This window comes from Oryzias latipes, chromosome 11, assembly GCF_053564925.1.
Source record: "Oryzias latipes strain Hd-rR chromosome 11, Olatipes_Hd-rR_3.1".
NCBI lineage: Eukaryota > Metazoa > Chordata > Actinopteri > Beloniformes > Adrianichthyidae > Oryzias > Oryzias latipes.
Window position 1 is genome coordinate 8086442 of NC_136247.1, and position 14436 is coordinate 8100877.

General features: G+C 44.8%; 1 protein-coding gene and 1 long non-coding RNA gene across 2 annotated transcripts in view; both read left to right on the plus strand.

The window, feature by feature from the left end:
* The first annotated feature begins 1236 nt into the window (after positions 1-1236).
* Positions 1237-2812, plus strand: LOC101170603 (uncharacterized). Its single transcript, XR_909622.4, has 5 exons — positions 1237-1486; positions 1760-1804; positions 1980-2156; positions 2425-2505; positions 2591-2812. It is a non-coding gene; the product is annotated as an uncharacterized LOC101170603 (long non-coding RNA).
* Positions 2813-13040: 10228 nt separating this feature from the next.
* The window catches only part of thsd7aa (thrombospondin, type I, domain containing 7Aa), a 54245-nt gene continuing 52849 nt past the window's right edge, over positions 13041-14436 (plus strand). Inside the window, exon 1 of the mRNA XM_011481156.4 lies at positions 13041-13421. Coding sequence (XP_011479458.1) covers positions 13268-13421 — 154 coding nt within the window. The 5' untranslated portion in view covers positions 13041-13267. The remainder of the gene's footprint in view (positions 13422-14436) is intronic.

A 14436-nucleotide genomic window follows, 5' to 3' on the forward strand; every position in this document is an offset into this window, starting at 1 on the left:
TACTGAGACAGCAGTTTTATGGAGGGAAGTAATCTGCTAGTAAAGTCTACAAAGGAGAAGAGGAAACCAAAAAACATTTCCTCTTTTTAAATCCTAATGCCAAAAAACTATGAGCACATAGTTTGTTTCTGTGTGCAGCTGAGCTTTTGATGATTTCCTCATGATTTACAGGAGTACTTATTCTTCTTGTTAACCAATGAACTTCTGCATCCTTCAGCTGCTCCCTCTTAGGTCGTATAGGCAATAATAATAATGATGACAATAATAATAATAAAAAGAGTGTTGTTTTCTATGACATAGTGTCTGCAGAACAACAGTAGTTAATCAGAAAGTCACCTCTGAGTTCTGGGGCCTCATTTATAAACGTTGCGTACGCACAAAAGAAGGCGTACGCCACTCTCTACGCAATAGTTGAGATTTATTAAAAGCAAACTTGACGGGAAAATGTGCGGTCCTTCACGCAAGCTCTGACCCAGGCGTACGCACAAAAACGGGTGAAATGAGAAACGGCGACACTGTCGGCAGATGGAAGAAACACGTGAAAGTGAAAATGACAATCCTGCCTCTCAGAAATAACATGAAGACTTCACAAAGCAAGTCTTACAATTAACAGCTACATGAACACCCGTTTGATCGATCAGCAGTGAAACAAACAAAAAAATCAAGCGAAAATTACAACAGAAATTCAAATGAACACATATTTGCAAAAAGAAAAGTGAAATATGTTCTGCAATATTGGCATGTTGTGCAATTCATCCTCATAAATAATATAGTTAACAGAATTAGACAGACAGACAGACAGACAGACAGACAGACAGACAGACAGACAGACAGACAGACAGACAGACAGACAGACAGACAGACAGACAGACGGACATATTAATTGTCCACTGGGGAAAGTTGTTTTCATAGTAAAACATTTCTTCATAAGCTACGGAATTATGGTATTCATGCATATGCCTTTAGTTTGTTTTATTTTTATAAAAAACAAACAAAAAAAACTTTATCTTTACAGAAAAATAATCCACTTGCCTGACATATTTTGGTCTATTAATCTAATTTTTATTATTTAATATGTTCTTTTAATATGTGAAAACTTTTTGCTACAATTTACTAAAATGTAAACGCTACTTTATTCTACTTTATTAATTTTTCTTATTATTATCATCAGGCAAGAAGGTGGTCACCTAAAGCACATCGGACCCTGTATATAAATGGTCGGACTCGTCATTTTCTGTCTTTTCTGGATTAGCTAGTGAGCGGATAGTGTGGTGTGAAAAGATTGAGTCTTAGGTAACACGTGTTCCACAACTAAAGCGGGTTACGGAGTGAGGCCTATCCAGTTTTGTGAGATTTAAATTAAGTGCGTCTTCCGGGTCCCATAGTCGTTGTGAGCCACACGTGCAGGGGCCTTAGGCTAGCAGCACGTGGCGAAGGGATGAAGCAGCCAAATGAGACCGGGCCTTGGAGCGCCAACAAGCGGAAGGTGAGCAGTTTGGTCGCAAAAAGTATCATCATTCAGCGCCGCAATTAATTGCTAATTTAATTAGTCGTATTGGTTCACTCATTTGATTTGTTCGGTTTTGTAAGGACGTGTGCGCGCGCCCGTAGGCATTGGTTCGCCCTCTTAATGCTGAACTGCGGGTAGTGCTACTCTTTAGGACTGGTGACCTGGTGTTTCAGAGTTGTAACTAAGTTTTATAAATTTAGGATTATAAAAAACTTTAATCAGTAAGCAGGATTGTCTCATGTCTTCTAGGACATAACCCAACAAGGAGCAGAAATGAGGTTCCGGACTCTAAGGGTAAGCTTTAAAAAGTTTCTTAATCTACTAGAACGAAGTCCTGCTATGATGATTCACTAGACTAGAGTCTCTGATTGTCCATGAAGCTCTTTCACAGTGCACTGAGTCTGCATGTCAGGTTGCATTAACTGTAGCTTTAACCATTGCACCAGCCTAAATTATCTGTATTTTGCAGGGATACATTGGGAAGGACCTCTCAATCCCCTCAAGTGAACAAGGTGTCGTCTCCTAATAAGTGCTAAAGATGGTGTGAAAGGCTGTTGCCAGCTCTAGATGATCTGCTCAGACTTTCCCCTTGTTCTGGGGTTGTCTCGTGGTCATAGGACAATGGGAGGAGGCGTGTCCTGTTGCGGTGAGTAGAACTGCTTTTAAATGAGTCTGAAGTTGGCAACGCTGAATGAAGCAGAGTTCAGAAACAGCAGGGCCGCTCTACATGTGCATATTCTCCTGCTGCAGCCTGCTTGGGGCTTTCTCTGTCTTACTGGTCTGTGATGATGCAGTTTTATGGTTCTCCTGAGCTTTGCTGATGTCTTCTCGCAGCGCACTGAGACCAGCAGCACCCTGCTATAGCCTCAGTAGGTTCAGACGGTCTCACTCACTGATCTGCCATACGTTTTCAGATCTGGCCAATCATGGCTACTTATGAGGAGACTTGTGGTCCACCCCTGTCCATGTTGGAAGCACACCCAACATGATACCTGGTAAGACTTCTTTTTGATAGTGGTTTAAAATTACATGGACTGTATTTTAACATTTGTTCTAATTTATTTTCTATTTTATCCACAGGTGTTTCCATGAACACATTGTCATTGGATTGAGGATCACAGCTTCTTGAATGATTCTTTTGGTGTGAAGGGGGTCTTCTGCACATGCTCAGATCTTGCTGTGACCCTAGCCCTTCCTGAAAGCTCTTGATTCATCTTAGTGATTTCAACTCTGTAAAACCTGTACATCTGTTATGAGTCTTTGTTACATGTGGTATAAAAGTTGAATAAAGAATTCTCAGAATTTTTTACTTTTTATACTAAACATATTTGGGATAAACATAAAATAAAAACGGGAAATTACTGTTTTTGGGCAAGAAAATATTGATACTGTAGATATTGGAACAAACTGCTGGCCGAGCAGGATTTACGCATGACAATGGCTTTAACAATCCCTGAATACTTCCATCAGTTTTGATTATGGCCTGCACAATATACCGCAAATTTATTGTTATCGCAATATCCAGCTCTGCAATAGGCATATCGCAAAAGACTGCGAATATCGCAATAAATCGTAAACCCAAAATGTGTTAAAAATCTTATGGCAGCTTGAAGCTTTTAACGAATCAAATAAATCCCTATATGCTTTGACCAGATGGACGCCTTCCCATTGTTTACCAATCAGATGGAGGCCTATTATGTTAGTCACCTGTCAATGAGGGTCATTTCGAGTAATTTTAAACTGTTTCTAATGAAATGGGAATGATTTTGGCATTTTTCTATTTTATATACCGCAAATTATATCGTTATCGCAATATTAATCTCGCATATCGCAAGTTTTCCTCACATCGTGCAGCCCTAGTTTTAATACAAAGACACTAGCTTGGGACCAGCTTTTTATACTTTAATTTGCAGGTGGCTTGAGCAAAGGATTAACCCAACTGCCAAACTTCTCTAACTAAGCATGAGTGAAATATTTACACTTTTGGACAAATGTTGGATGCCCTTTACCTTCAGAAATATAGCAATTACCAATTATATTTTGTACATGGTGCAAGTGCAGTTGAAAGTTGTGGAAAAAGTTGCAAAACCAGTTCCATCTTATTGCTTAGGAAAAACTAATACTAAAACTCTTGCTCTACCCCCACCCTCCAGCCTTTTTTTTTTTTTTTTTTGGAACTGCAACATTTAAAAAAAGTAGACAAAGTGTCTTGTCACTATCAGCGGAACTAAAAAGAAAACTATTCTTTACCACAAGAGGGCGCTTGAGTACCATTAGTGGTGTGCCTGCAAGTGCTTGAGGATCATCAATGGAGATGATTTATTGATCATTGATCAGAAATACAGCGATTATCACCGTACATTGACTCCTATGGGGAAATTCATGCACAACAATTATAGTAGCCTGCTTTTAATGACTTTTGACTGGGAAAGGAAGTCGGAACACCCCAAAACCTGCACATCTACTACGGGGAGAAAATGCAAACTTCACACATGGGGACTGTTACGTTCACAAACGTACAGGTCTAGGGCGGAGGTGTACGTAACATAAACACACACAATGAGGAACTTTTAAAGATTTTATTGAACGTGGAGATGGGGAGGTAGGGACAAAGGTTGGGCCAAAGGAATGAAATTAATAGAACAAAACTCAGCCTGGCTATCAAAGCGCTAAAACTAAAACAAGAAAAGAAAAGACTCACTGCCTTATCTATAAAGTGATGATAAAACATACAAGGGGTGGCACCAACCAACTTACCTAGTGTGTCTAACAGAACGCAAGCTGCATGAGGTGTACAGGGTACCCTGTCTTACCTGTCCACAAACCTCCCACAATCTCCAACACAGCAAGCTCAAAACATTCATCTGGTAGTGATCCAGGAAGAGCTTCCTCCTCCAGTGGTTCACAGGAGCTTATATGCAGGCCTGGTGGCTGGCTTTGGGGCCTGATTGTGCAGCTGGTCAGGTCTCCACCAGGTGTCTTCACTCAGCTCGTTAAGCACATGCAGAGGAAAGAAACAAAAGAAAGACATGAAAAACCCCTGCATGTAACAGGGACCAAGCTGCGTATACATTGTTCTCAATTTAAGTTAACTTAATTTAATTCATTTGTTCTGGAGAAAAGCCAAAAGATGCCACATGCTGCACCACATCCAATTCTATTTTCTCTGACTTTCTCTGATTTTTTTTTTTTTGGCCCGTTCATTGAAAAACAAAGGTCTGTCATTTTTTTATTTGTCCTGTTTATCAACATTTCCTCTGTAACCTCCTCTTAGTGGCAGAACATGTTGTTGCTCGTCTGAATCACCTCTGAGTCACCTGTATAGATGGGGACGGGGTCAAGATGAGTGCCTCGTGAATGGGTCGGCTATGGGGGTGTCCTGTGGTGCTACGGAGATGCTCCAGAGCTGCCTAGCAACCACACTGCCATAAATGATCACGTCACTTACCTTAGATTCAAACTATCAGTCTGTTAATTTCTCTCAAGTGAGTCTTTATGCAATTATACAGATATTAGCGGAGAAATACAAAATTGGGTTAATTAGATTTGACAGTTTTATAATCCAGCTACAAAATAAGACTCTCATCTTGACAAGATGCTTGCATGGTTTATTATGGAGCAAATAAACATAAAACCTGGACTTTTTTGTAAAAAATGTGCTAAACAGTCTTTGGTTTGGTTGGGATTACACATGTGAGGTTACAGATTATTTAATTAAACAGAGAAAAACAAAGAAAAAAAATGTCTGAACGATCTAGTCCATCATGCAGAGAGCTGTCACACCCAGGGCACAAAAACACGCCAATCGTGCACTTTACCAAGTCGGTAACTCGGCGAGGTGGAATGATTTGGCATTGAGCACGTGGTCAGTATTAAGCACCATGACAGGCAGAGAGAAGGATTACACTAGACCTCGAGGTTCTTGTCTCTAGGAAGGAATACTGCTGTAACGCTCCCATTGGTAGAGCCCCACAGATCCTGGGGGGTCGTGGGGAGTGCAGGGGGCTTGGGTAGTGGGGGGATGGGAAATTGAGGGTAAGCAGAAGCATGAGGGAAAGATGAAAAACAAGCCAGCGTGGCCCCATCCAGCCTGGTTCTTTTCCATCAACTCTTTAAATTTTCAAGTTGCGTTGGTGTGGTTAGTGCCCGGACTCGTCCGCATGCAGCTGCGAGGAACAGTACGTTCTCTCCTCAAAGAAGATCTTTTATTGAATATTCCTGCAGTCAGAAAGTTTTATGTTCGGTTCAGGTGGTCAGATAGGAAAAATTAGGTCAGTTTGAAGAACGTTGGACCCTCTTCAGTTTTCAATCGAGGTCACAATGAGGAAAATCACTGGTCTCCTTCCAGTTGTGGTAACTGATGTGTCATCTAGTTCAAATAAAATTAAACAAACATAAACAAGAGCCTCAAGACCTGAAACTTTTATGCTGACGTATACATTGAGTTGATTGGAGTGTCCATAGAGGCAATTCTAAGCCCAGCAAGACTACCTGACATTGGAGATTCAAACTCCTTTACAGAAAAACAAAAGTTCAGGCAAAGATGAAAAAAGCAGTTTGAGCCTGCAGAAAAAGTTTAGAGTTTAGAAGGCTCCATCAAAAACTCATGATTTTATTGGTGACTTTGTCATTTATTTGCTAAAAATGTTTACTGAAACTGTACAATGTATTCCCCACTTTGTTGCAACAACACACAAATTAAACTTAACACTGTTTGAATTGGATTGAATAATTATTTCAGGACACTTAAAGACTAACTACAATGAAATTTGTGTTTTTACGATGTTCTTGTATGTGATGGAGGACATGTATAAAGAAAATTAAGCTTAAATTTTGTTTCCATATTCTTTTTAAGATTCAAATTGTTGTGAATCAGGCGCTGACAAAAATTCCGTCGTGTGACATAGGTGCTACAATCGGTGGGCCACAAGCTCCCCGCTCTGTGGATGGGCCATGCTCAAAAGGTAGAGAGTCGAAAGAGTAGACTCTCAAATGATTCCTTATTTTTTGCAGTGTGCTCTCTGGCTGCTTGTTCACACCAAACGCATTTTGCGCATCAAGGGCAAGTTTCAATGTTAAGTCAATGGTACAGACAAGATCTGAGGTCCTGCGGCGCATTTTGGGGAGAAATTAATAATTGCGGTTCGTGCCCTGCCGGAATGATATGACACCAAGTCTTTCATTTATCGGAATAGAGGTCTGAAAAATTAAACCTGGAGACAGATTCATGAGATCTGCTCTACTTTGACATTTTGCACCAAACCTCTTTTGACTGTAGGTGGCGGACACGTGCTAGCAAACAGTAGCAAAAGAAGAAGAAGAAGAATGCTCTCTCTCTCTCTCTCTCTCTCTCTCCCTCTCTCCCTCTCTCTCTCTCTCTCCCTGTCAGTTCAGTGTGAACACAATAGGCGTTTTCAAGAATATACAGTATGTCTCATGCCCAGATTGGTATAGTGACCTTGTGACCCCAAGGGTCAATAGATGGATGGAAGATAGATGAAAGGCAGAAAGTGCTGGAAAAAAAATATGAGTGAACTTTCAGAAAGTTGCAGGCCGCCACGCCAGAGGGCTAAATAAACAAAGAACCATAATATCTTCAAGCAAATAGAAATTTCCAATAGATATGGTAGTTGAGTAACTTCAGCATTGGTTTAATCTTGACACCTCTTATCTTAAACTGTATGTGCAAAAAATCTCTGCAGTAGTTTTTTTTACATATTCTTTCTCTGTACCTGCTTTCCTCCTCCTAGTCTCTCTGATCACTGTAGCTGTTGCTCCTCACCGGTCATCTGGAAGAACCTCTTGATTTAATCTCCTTCCTAAAAGTCACACAGCACCTTTGTCTTTTCAACTGTAACCACTTGGTCCTCTGCTATGGCCATGTTCTCTTCATCATCCTCACCACCAGAGTCATCTTACACACATACTATGCTGTCTGGCATGGGTACTGGAACGCTATGGAACACCATCCCCAGCCACAATTTATCTGATTTCTTTAAGATTATGTCTGTACAAGATATAATCAACTTGCATGCACCTCCCTCCACTTTTATAAATCACCTTATAGTCACCTTATAGTCTTTCATTAATTAAGTAATGCTAAAAATAAAATTATGTAAATTGTTCCTCAGTGCCCGATTGTTCTTATTGCACAGGCTCTTTTTTTCCCTGACATTTCCTGACTCAATATAAATGCCTGTAACCCCGTGACATATTTTTGACAGTAATCCCAGAGGACAAAATATCTTGTTTAAATCAAAGAAAAGTGGTATTCAAAACAAAAATCAAATTTAAAACAAAATGTTGCATTCAATTTTTTTTAAAACCTTTTTTCAAAGTGTGCACAACTTTGTCTACAAGAGTTTGTTTCTTTTCAACAGTTAAATTACCCCATTTGTCACACTTATGACCAAAGGAAGGCAACCCCATTTTCATTCTGCACTTCAATTTTTGTTTTACTTTATTATGAAGCAACTTATTAGGTTTGGATTCTAACGCTTGATTAATTTGATTTCATAAGTTATTCACACATTTCTTTGAATGTATCCATCCATTTTATTCTTAACCGGCTATATATCTTTCAGGGTTCGGAGGTTGCCGGAGTCTGTCCTGGCTACTGTTCTGCTACTGGACAAAGGCTGGGTACACCCTAGACAGGTTGCTTCAGAGTAACCAATTAAGCTATGAGGCATGTTTTTGGACTGCGGGAAGAAGCCTGAGTGTCTGAAGAAAACCCAAGCAAGCACTGGGAGAATATGCAAACTCCACACAGAAAGGTCCCAGCTGAGATTTGAACCAAGACCTTTGCTGTGAGGTGAGAGCACTTACCACTACACCACAGTGTAGCCCATTTTATTAATCATTTAACATTTTTGTAATGAGAGGGATCTATCACGTATATTTTGATCCATTGTCAGTTTATTTTATACATATTTATTTGTGGTATGAGGCTACTGGTTGCTCCAGGTCTGATTGTTTCTGCTCCTGGAGCAGTCAGACAGTCAGAAAGGGCATTACTCTATTTATTAAAAGTAACCAATTAGAACGTGTCATTTTTTCTGTTTTCCAAGGGGTTAAAAACTGGATAGTTAAACATAAATACCAAGTCTTATGTATAGTCTTGTCCGTAGTCTTTGCTAAATGTTTTAAGTTTCCCTCCTGTTTATAAAGCAGCTTGAGCTACTCCATACTAGTTCCTCCTTGTGTTTATATTTCAGGTCACATTTTCTTATGTTTTATTGGTCTTGTCAGTTGGTTAAGTTAACGTTCCTTCAGCTTATTCAGTTTTGCTGATTTCTTTTATAGGCCCATACATTTTTGCAAATAGTTTTGTCTAAAAATGTCTAAACAGTACAAAATTGCTACTTGCATCAACAAGTTTGTTGGTCTTGTTGTGAAGCAGTTGTCACGGTGAGGTGGCTCGAGAGCCGGTTGGACCCAGATGCAGAGGCAGGAGGCAAGGATCAGGGCTAGTGGGTTTTAATTACAACCACAAAAAAAAGCGCTGCAGAGCAGGATGACAAAGGAAACAAAAACTTACTTGGCGTGGCATGAAACATGGACGAGGAACATGGCATGAACACCATAACAGGGGTAACTAATGGACCAACACAGGAGGAAGGCAGAGACAAGACTTAAATACAGACAGGGCAGACAAGACACAGGTGGACACGATCAGGGCTGATGGGGACCAAAGGAAGTAAAACTCAAGAAAACAGACAAGACAGGAGACTTTCAAAATAAAACAGGAAACAGAAACAAGACAGAACAAGGACCAAAAACAAGACAACAAAATCAAATCATGACAGTACCCCCCCCTCAAGGAACCGCTCCGAGGTTCCACAAGTCACATGAGGGGGGGGGGCCCCGGAGGATAAACCTCGACGGGCACAAGAGTCCAGAGGACGGCCGGGGTCCGCGCCGTCCGGCGAGGCAGGTCCGGAGGACGGCCGGGGGGCCGAGCGGTCCGGCGAGGCAGGTCCGGAGGACGGCCGGGGGGCCGAGCGGTCCGGCGAGGCAGGTCCGGAGGACGGCCGGGGGGCCGAGCGGTCCGGCGAGGCAGGTCCGGAGGACGGCCGGGGGGCCGAGCGGTCCGGCGAGGCAGGTCCGGAGGACGGCCGGGGGGCCGAGCGGTCCGGCGAGGCAGGTCCGGCATGAGATCCGTGGAGTCGTCAGGCGTGGAGGCGTCGTCAGGCGTGGAGGCGTCGTCAGGCGTGGAGGCGTCGTCAGGCGTGGAGGCGTCGTCAGGCTTGGAGGCGTCGTCAGGCTTGGAGGCGTCGTCAGGCTTGGAGGCGTCGTCAGGCTTGGAGGCGTCGTCAGGCTTGGAGGCGTCGTCAGGCTTGGAGGCGTCGTCAGGCTTGGAGGCGTCGTCAGGCTTGGAGGCGTCGTCAGGCTTGGAGGCGTCGTCAGGCTTGGAGGCGTCGTCAGGCTTGGAGGCGTCGTCAGGCTTGGAGGCGTCGTCAGGCTTGGAGGCGTCGTCAGGCTTGGAGGCGTCGTCAGGCTTGGAGGCGTCAGGCGTGGAGTCGTCAGGCGTGGAGTCGTCAGGCGTGGAGTCGTCAGGCGTGGAGTCGTCAGGCGTGGAGTCGTCAGGCGTGGAGTCGTCAGGCGTGGAGTCGTCAGGCGTGGAGTCGTCAGGCGTGGGCTCTGGCGGGTCGGGCCAGCAGTCAGGCTCTGGCGGGTCGGGCCAGCAGTCAGGCTCTGGCGGGTCGGGCCAGCAGTCAGGCTCTGGCGGGTCGGGCCAGCAGTCAGGCTCTGGCGGGTCGGGCCAGCAGTCAGGCTCTGGCGGGTCGGGCCAGCAGTCAGGCTCTGGCGGGTCGGGCCAGCAGTCAGGCTCTGGCGGGTCGGGCCAGCAGTCAGGCTCTGGCGGGTCGGGCCAGCAGTCAGGCTCTGGCGGGTCGGGCCAGCAGTCAGGCTCTGGCGGGTCGGGCCAGCAGTCAGGCTCTGGCGGGTCGGGCCAGCAGTCAGGCTCTGGCGGGTCAGGCGTGGAGCCGAGCTCAGGCGGGTCAGGCGTGGCAGTGGAACCGGGGAACCGTCGGGGCGCAGGCGGCACCCCCCTGGGAGCAGGAACGGGTCGGGGCGCAGGCGGCACCCCCCTGGGAGCAGGAACGGGTCGGGGCGCAGGCGGCACCCCCCTGGGAGCAGGAACGGGTCGGGGCGCAGGCGGCACCCCCCTGGGAGCTGGGATGGGTCGGGGTGCGTCCGGGACCACCACTGAACGTGGTTGTGGTGCATCCGGGACCACCACCGGAACATGACGGGGATGGGGTGCATCTGGCACCACCACTGGAAAGCGATGTGGTGCGTGCCGGACCACCTCTGGAACAGGAAGGGGACGGCGGGGACGACGGCGACGACCCCCCCTCAGGGCAAGACGGCTCCCTGTGAAGTCCAGGTGGCTCCCACTCCAGGCATACGAGGCAAACTGGGCCTGGTCAAAAACCCAGTAAGACCTCGTGCGCTCGGCTTCCTGGCAGTAAGCCTCTAGGAGCTGCATGTCCCGCTCTGCTGGGTCCAAAAAATATGGTTGGTCCATTCTGTCACGGTGAGGTGGCTCGAGAGCCGGTTGGACCCAGATGCAGAGGCAGGAGGCAAGGATCAGGGCTAGTGGGTTTTAATTACAACCACAAAAAAAAGCGCTGCAGAGCAGGATGACAAAGGAAACAAAAACTTACTTGGCGTGGCATGAAACATGGACGAGGAACATGGCATGAACACCATAACAGGGGTAACTAATGGACCAACACAGGAGGAAGGCAGAGACAAGACTTAAATACAGACAGGGCAGACAAGACACAGGTGGACACGATCAGGGCTGATGGGGACCAAAGGAAGTAAAACTCAAGAAAACAGACAAGACAGGAGACTTTCAAAATAAAACAGGAAACAGAAACAAGACAGAACAAGGACCAAAAACAAGACAACAAAATCAAATCATGACAGCAGTACTCACAGAACAACATAATTTAGTTAGCCTCCTTGTAGTTCTCAAGTGAAACCCAACAACGTTACATACAAGGCCAGTGGTAGATCGGATGTCATTGCTAAATGGTTTGTCCCATCATGGTCACTCAAAGAGCCAAATTTAGATGCACTTAGGTCCAGATCTGGTAACTAATGATAGGGTGGGGTGAGGGTGGATATTTATACTAATGCAAAGCGGAAACTGTAATATAATTTTTACATTTTTTACTCGGCTCAGGAATTAATTATAAGATCATGTGATGACAAATTCTATAAGCCCTCACTGGTAACTGAATCTGCTGCTGATGGTGTGCCTCTCCTGCCTCATTATGACTTTGGATGTGTGGCAATCTGGTGATGAAAAAGTACCGTAGTATGTTTTTGATTCCAGCTTTGTTGACTCGATCTTCTGGACACCTTTTTTTTCACTATTCACAGAATAGATTCACAGTGGAGTTACTCACGTTTGTTCAGCTGAGATGACATCAAGAACTCATCTGTCCTAAAGAGGAAAGCAGGGAATCAGTTTAGATTACACACAAATGACTCCTAATTCATATCAGAAACCCAAAATTCAAGCCAATGAAGAGGATTTGTGCTTTGTGAAAAACTGGTAAGGTTTTCATAAAATCAATAGTTCAAGCAGCTAAATGCCACTTTTTTATGATGTGATCAAGCTCTTAAAAAAAACAGCCATCATTGGTGCATGTAGAGTTTTAAACTTAGTGGTGGAAAATTAAATTTATTGGCTCAAACGGACAATTTTCATTGAGTTTGATTTACTTTTTTTTGGCTCAACAGTTTTTTACACCAAATTTACGTGTCAGCAATGTAAAATCTCTCCTGCAGAGAGGCAGATCAATGGAAAATATTTTTAATTTTATGTTGAGGAAGAGCCTGAAAACGATTCTTACAACAGTATTGTTATTAAAAATGGTCAAACGTTTCGGTCTTATTTAAAAAATGTTTTCAACAGCAGAAAAACCCCAAGTCGTTTATTCAAATAATCGTGGATAAGACAAATGCATGCTATGATAACATCAAGCACATGCAGAATGTGCCCACAGCCCACTGGCACCAGCGTGAACAAACAGTGCATTATGGCCTAAAATTATTATCTGGAGATAAATTTGGAGGTATCCAGGGATAAACTTTGACACTTCATTATACCGAAGTTGGATTTTGATGGCAATAGAGTGCTTTTTTGTGCTGTTTGGGCTGGACAGTACCAGCACCAGAAAAGTCTCAGGGAGAGCACTCCAAGGCTGCAGCTAAAAATAAATAAATTCTGTTGTTATCCCTCAAACTGGAATGATCAGATGTTTGATTAGATTAAAAAGAAAAGAATGCTAATATCATCATCAAGCTCATTTCCGAACCAAACATTGATCTGAGTTCAGATCAGCGTCAGTGGGTCATTTTAAATGGAAATGGAGACTTGTGGGGGGTGTTGAAAGAGTGCGTGTGTGCATGTGTCTGAGCGTCCAGCAGAGAGAGAAAGAGAGAAGAGAGAGAGGGAGGGAGGCGTTGCATCAAGCGGCGTGCAGCAGCAGCAGCAGCAGCAGGCTTAGACTTCCATTGTTCCTGTTTCATCACAGGCAGAGCTCCGTGCCCCCCCTTCAAGAGGCAGGACAGGGAAAACAGGGAAAGACTTGTTCATCTGAGACCTGAGGCTTTCTCAGTAAGGATTATTTTTGTGGAAGGAGCAGCAGGAGGGACTGCTGCTGTCTTGTGTGTGCACACAGTCCTCTGGACTGCCTTTGGGAACTACATCCACATCCAGCCGTATCCGTGGCGATGGGGCTGCATGGTGGAACAGCCGTCAGTCGTGGGAGTTTGAAGAAGGCACCGGCTCTCCTTCTTTGGAGGTTAGGACTGCTGTGCTTTTCCGTCTGGGCCCTGGATGCTGAAAATGCCGAAGAGACTAAACCCCTGTACATCTGGAAGACAGGTAACCTCCCCCCCTCCTTTCATCACCTTCAGCACTACAGCATGAATGAGATTCTCTCTAGCAAACACACACTCTCCATCTGACGCTGACACAACGCTGTTTGTGGACACAGCACGCTGGAGGAGCGGGTGAGCACTGACTGCCATGCTCTAAGGACCACAAACATGCACCAGCTTCTTTCTAATCCTTTCTTGGGCCATGAATCTGATTGTGGAAAGTTTTTCTCCCATCCTCCGTTCAGGCGTGTGGTGACGATTGATGCTTGGCAACTGTCCTGCAACAGACCATATTTACTGCAGTCTCTGAAGGGAACGTCCCTACACCCCCAGCTGGTTTTAGCTGTGTTTCCCTAGAATGAAAAGATGCAGAGGGGAGTCCTCAGCAGCTTCTGTTGGACCCATGCAGTTCATCACAGAAATGAAACTAGGATGACTGTTTGTTGCCTTTTATTTTTGAGGGCTTGGTAGAACACATACCTGTACTAGTGTTTGTGCGCTGATGGTGCAAGTTTTCTTTGTGTTAAAGCAGGGTGGATGCTGCCTGTAAGGTGTACAGTACAGCACGGCGCAAGACTTCCTGACGTGGTGTTTGGGTGGTACCAGTTAAAGCTCAGTCCCTCTGAGACCAAAAGCACGTGGTCTGGAGGACACAATACTGATGCACGGACCAGTAAGCATAGTGAAGGAAAGGCAGAGAGAGGGGGGCTGCAGGAGTGATGATGATAGGAGTTTCTGTGTGTGTCTGTGTGTGTGTGTGTTGGGGGGTGTCTCCAATGACCCATCAAGAAGAGGTGCAGCTGCAGATCAATGTTTTTCCTCTGCAGTTCACCCTCTCAGTTCCTTGTGGATATTGGACTGCTTTCTGATAGAATTCTTTACCCCCCCCCCCCATCCTATCCACTCCATCCCAACCCTGTCAGCGCACCCCCCACCCACCCCCATTTACAGACTGATCCATGGAGAGAGTTCTAGATTTACAGAACCTGTCCTGGTTCATTGGAAGTTTTCTCCCTTGC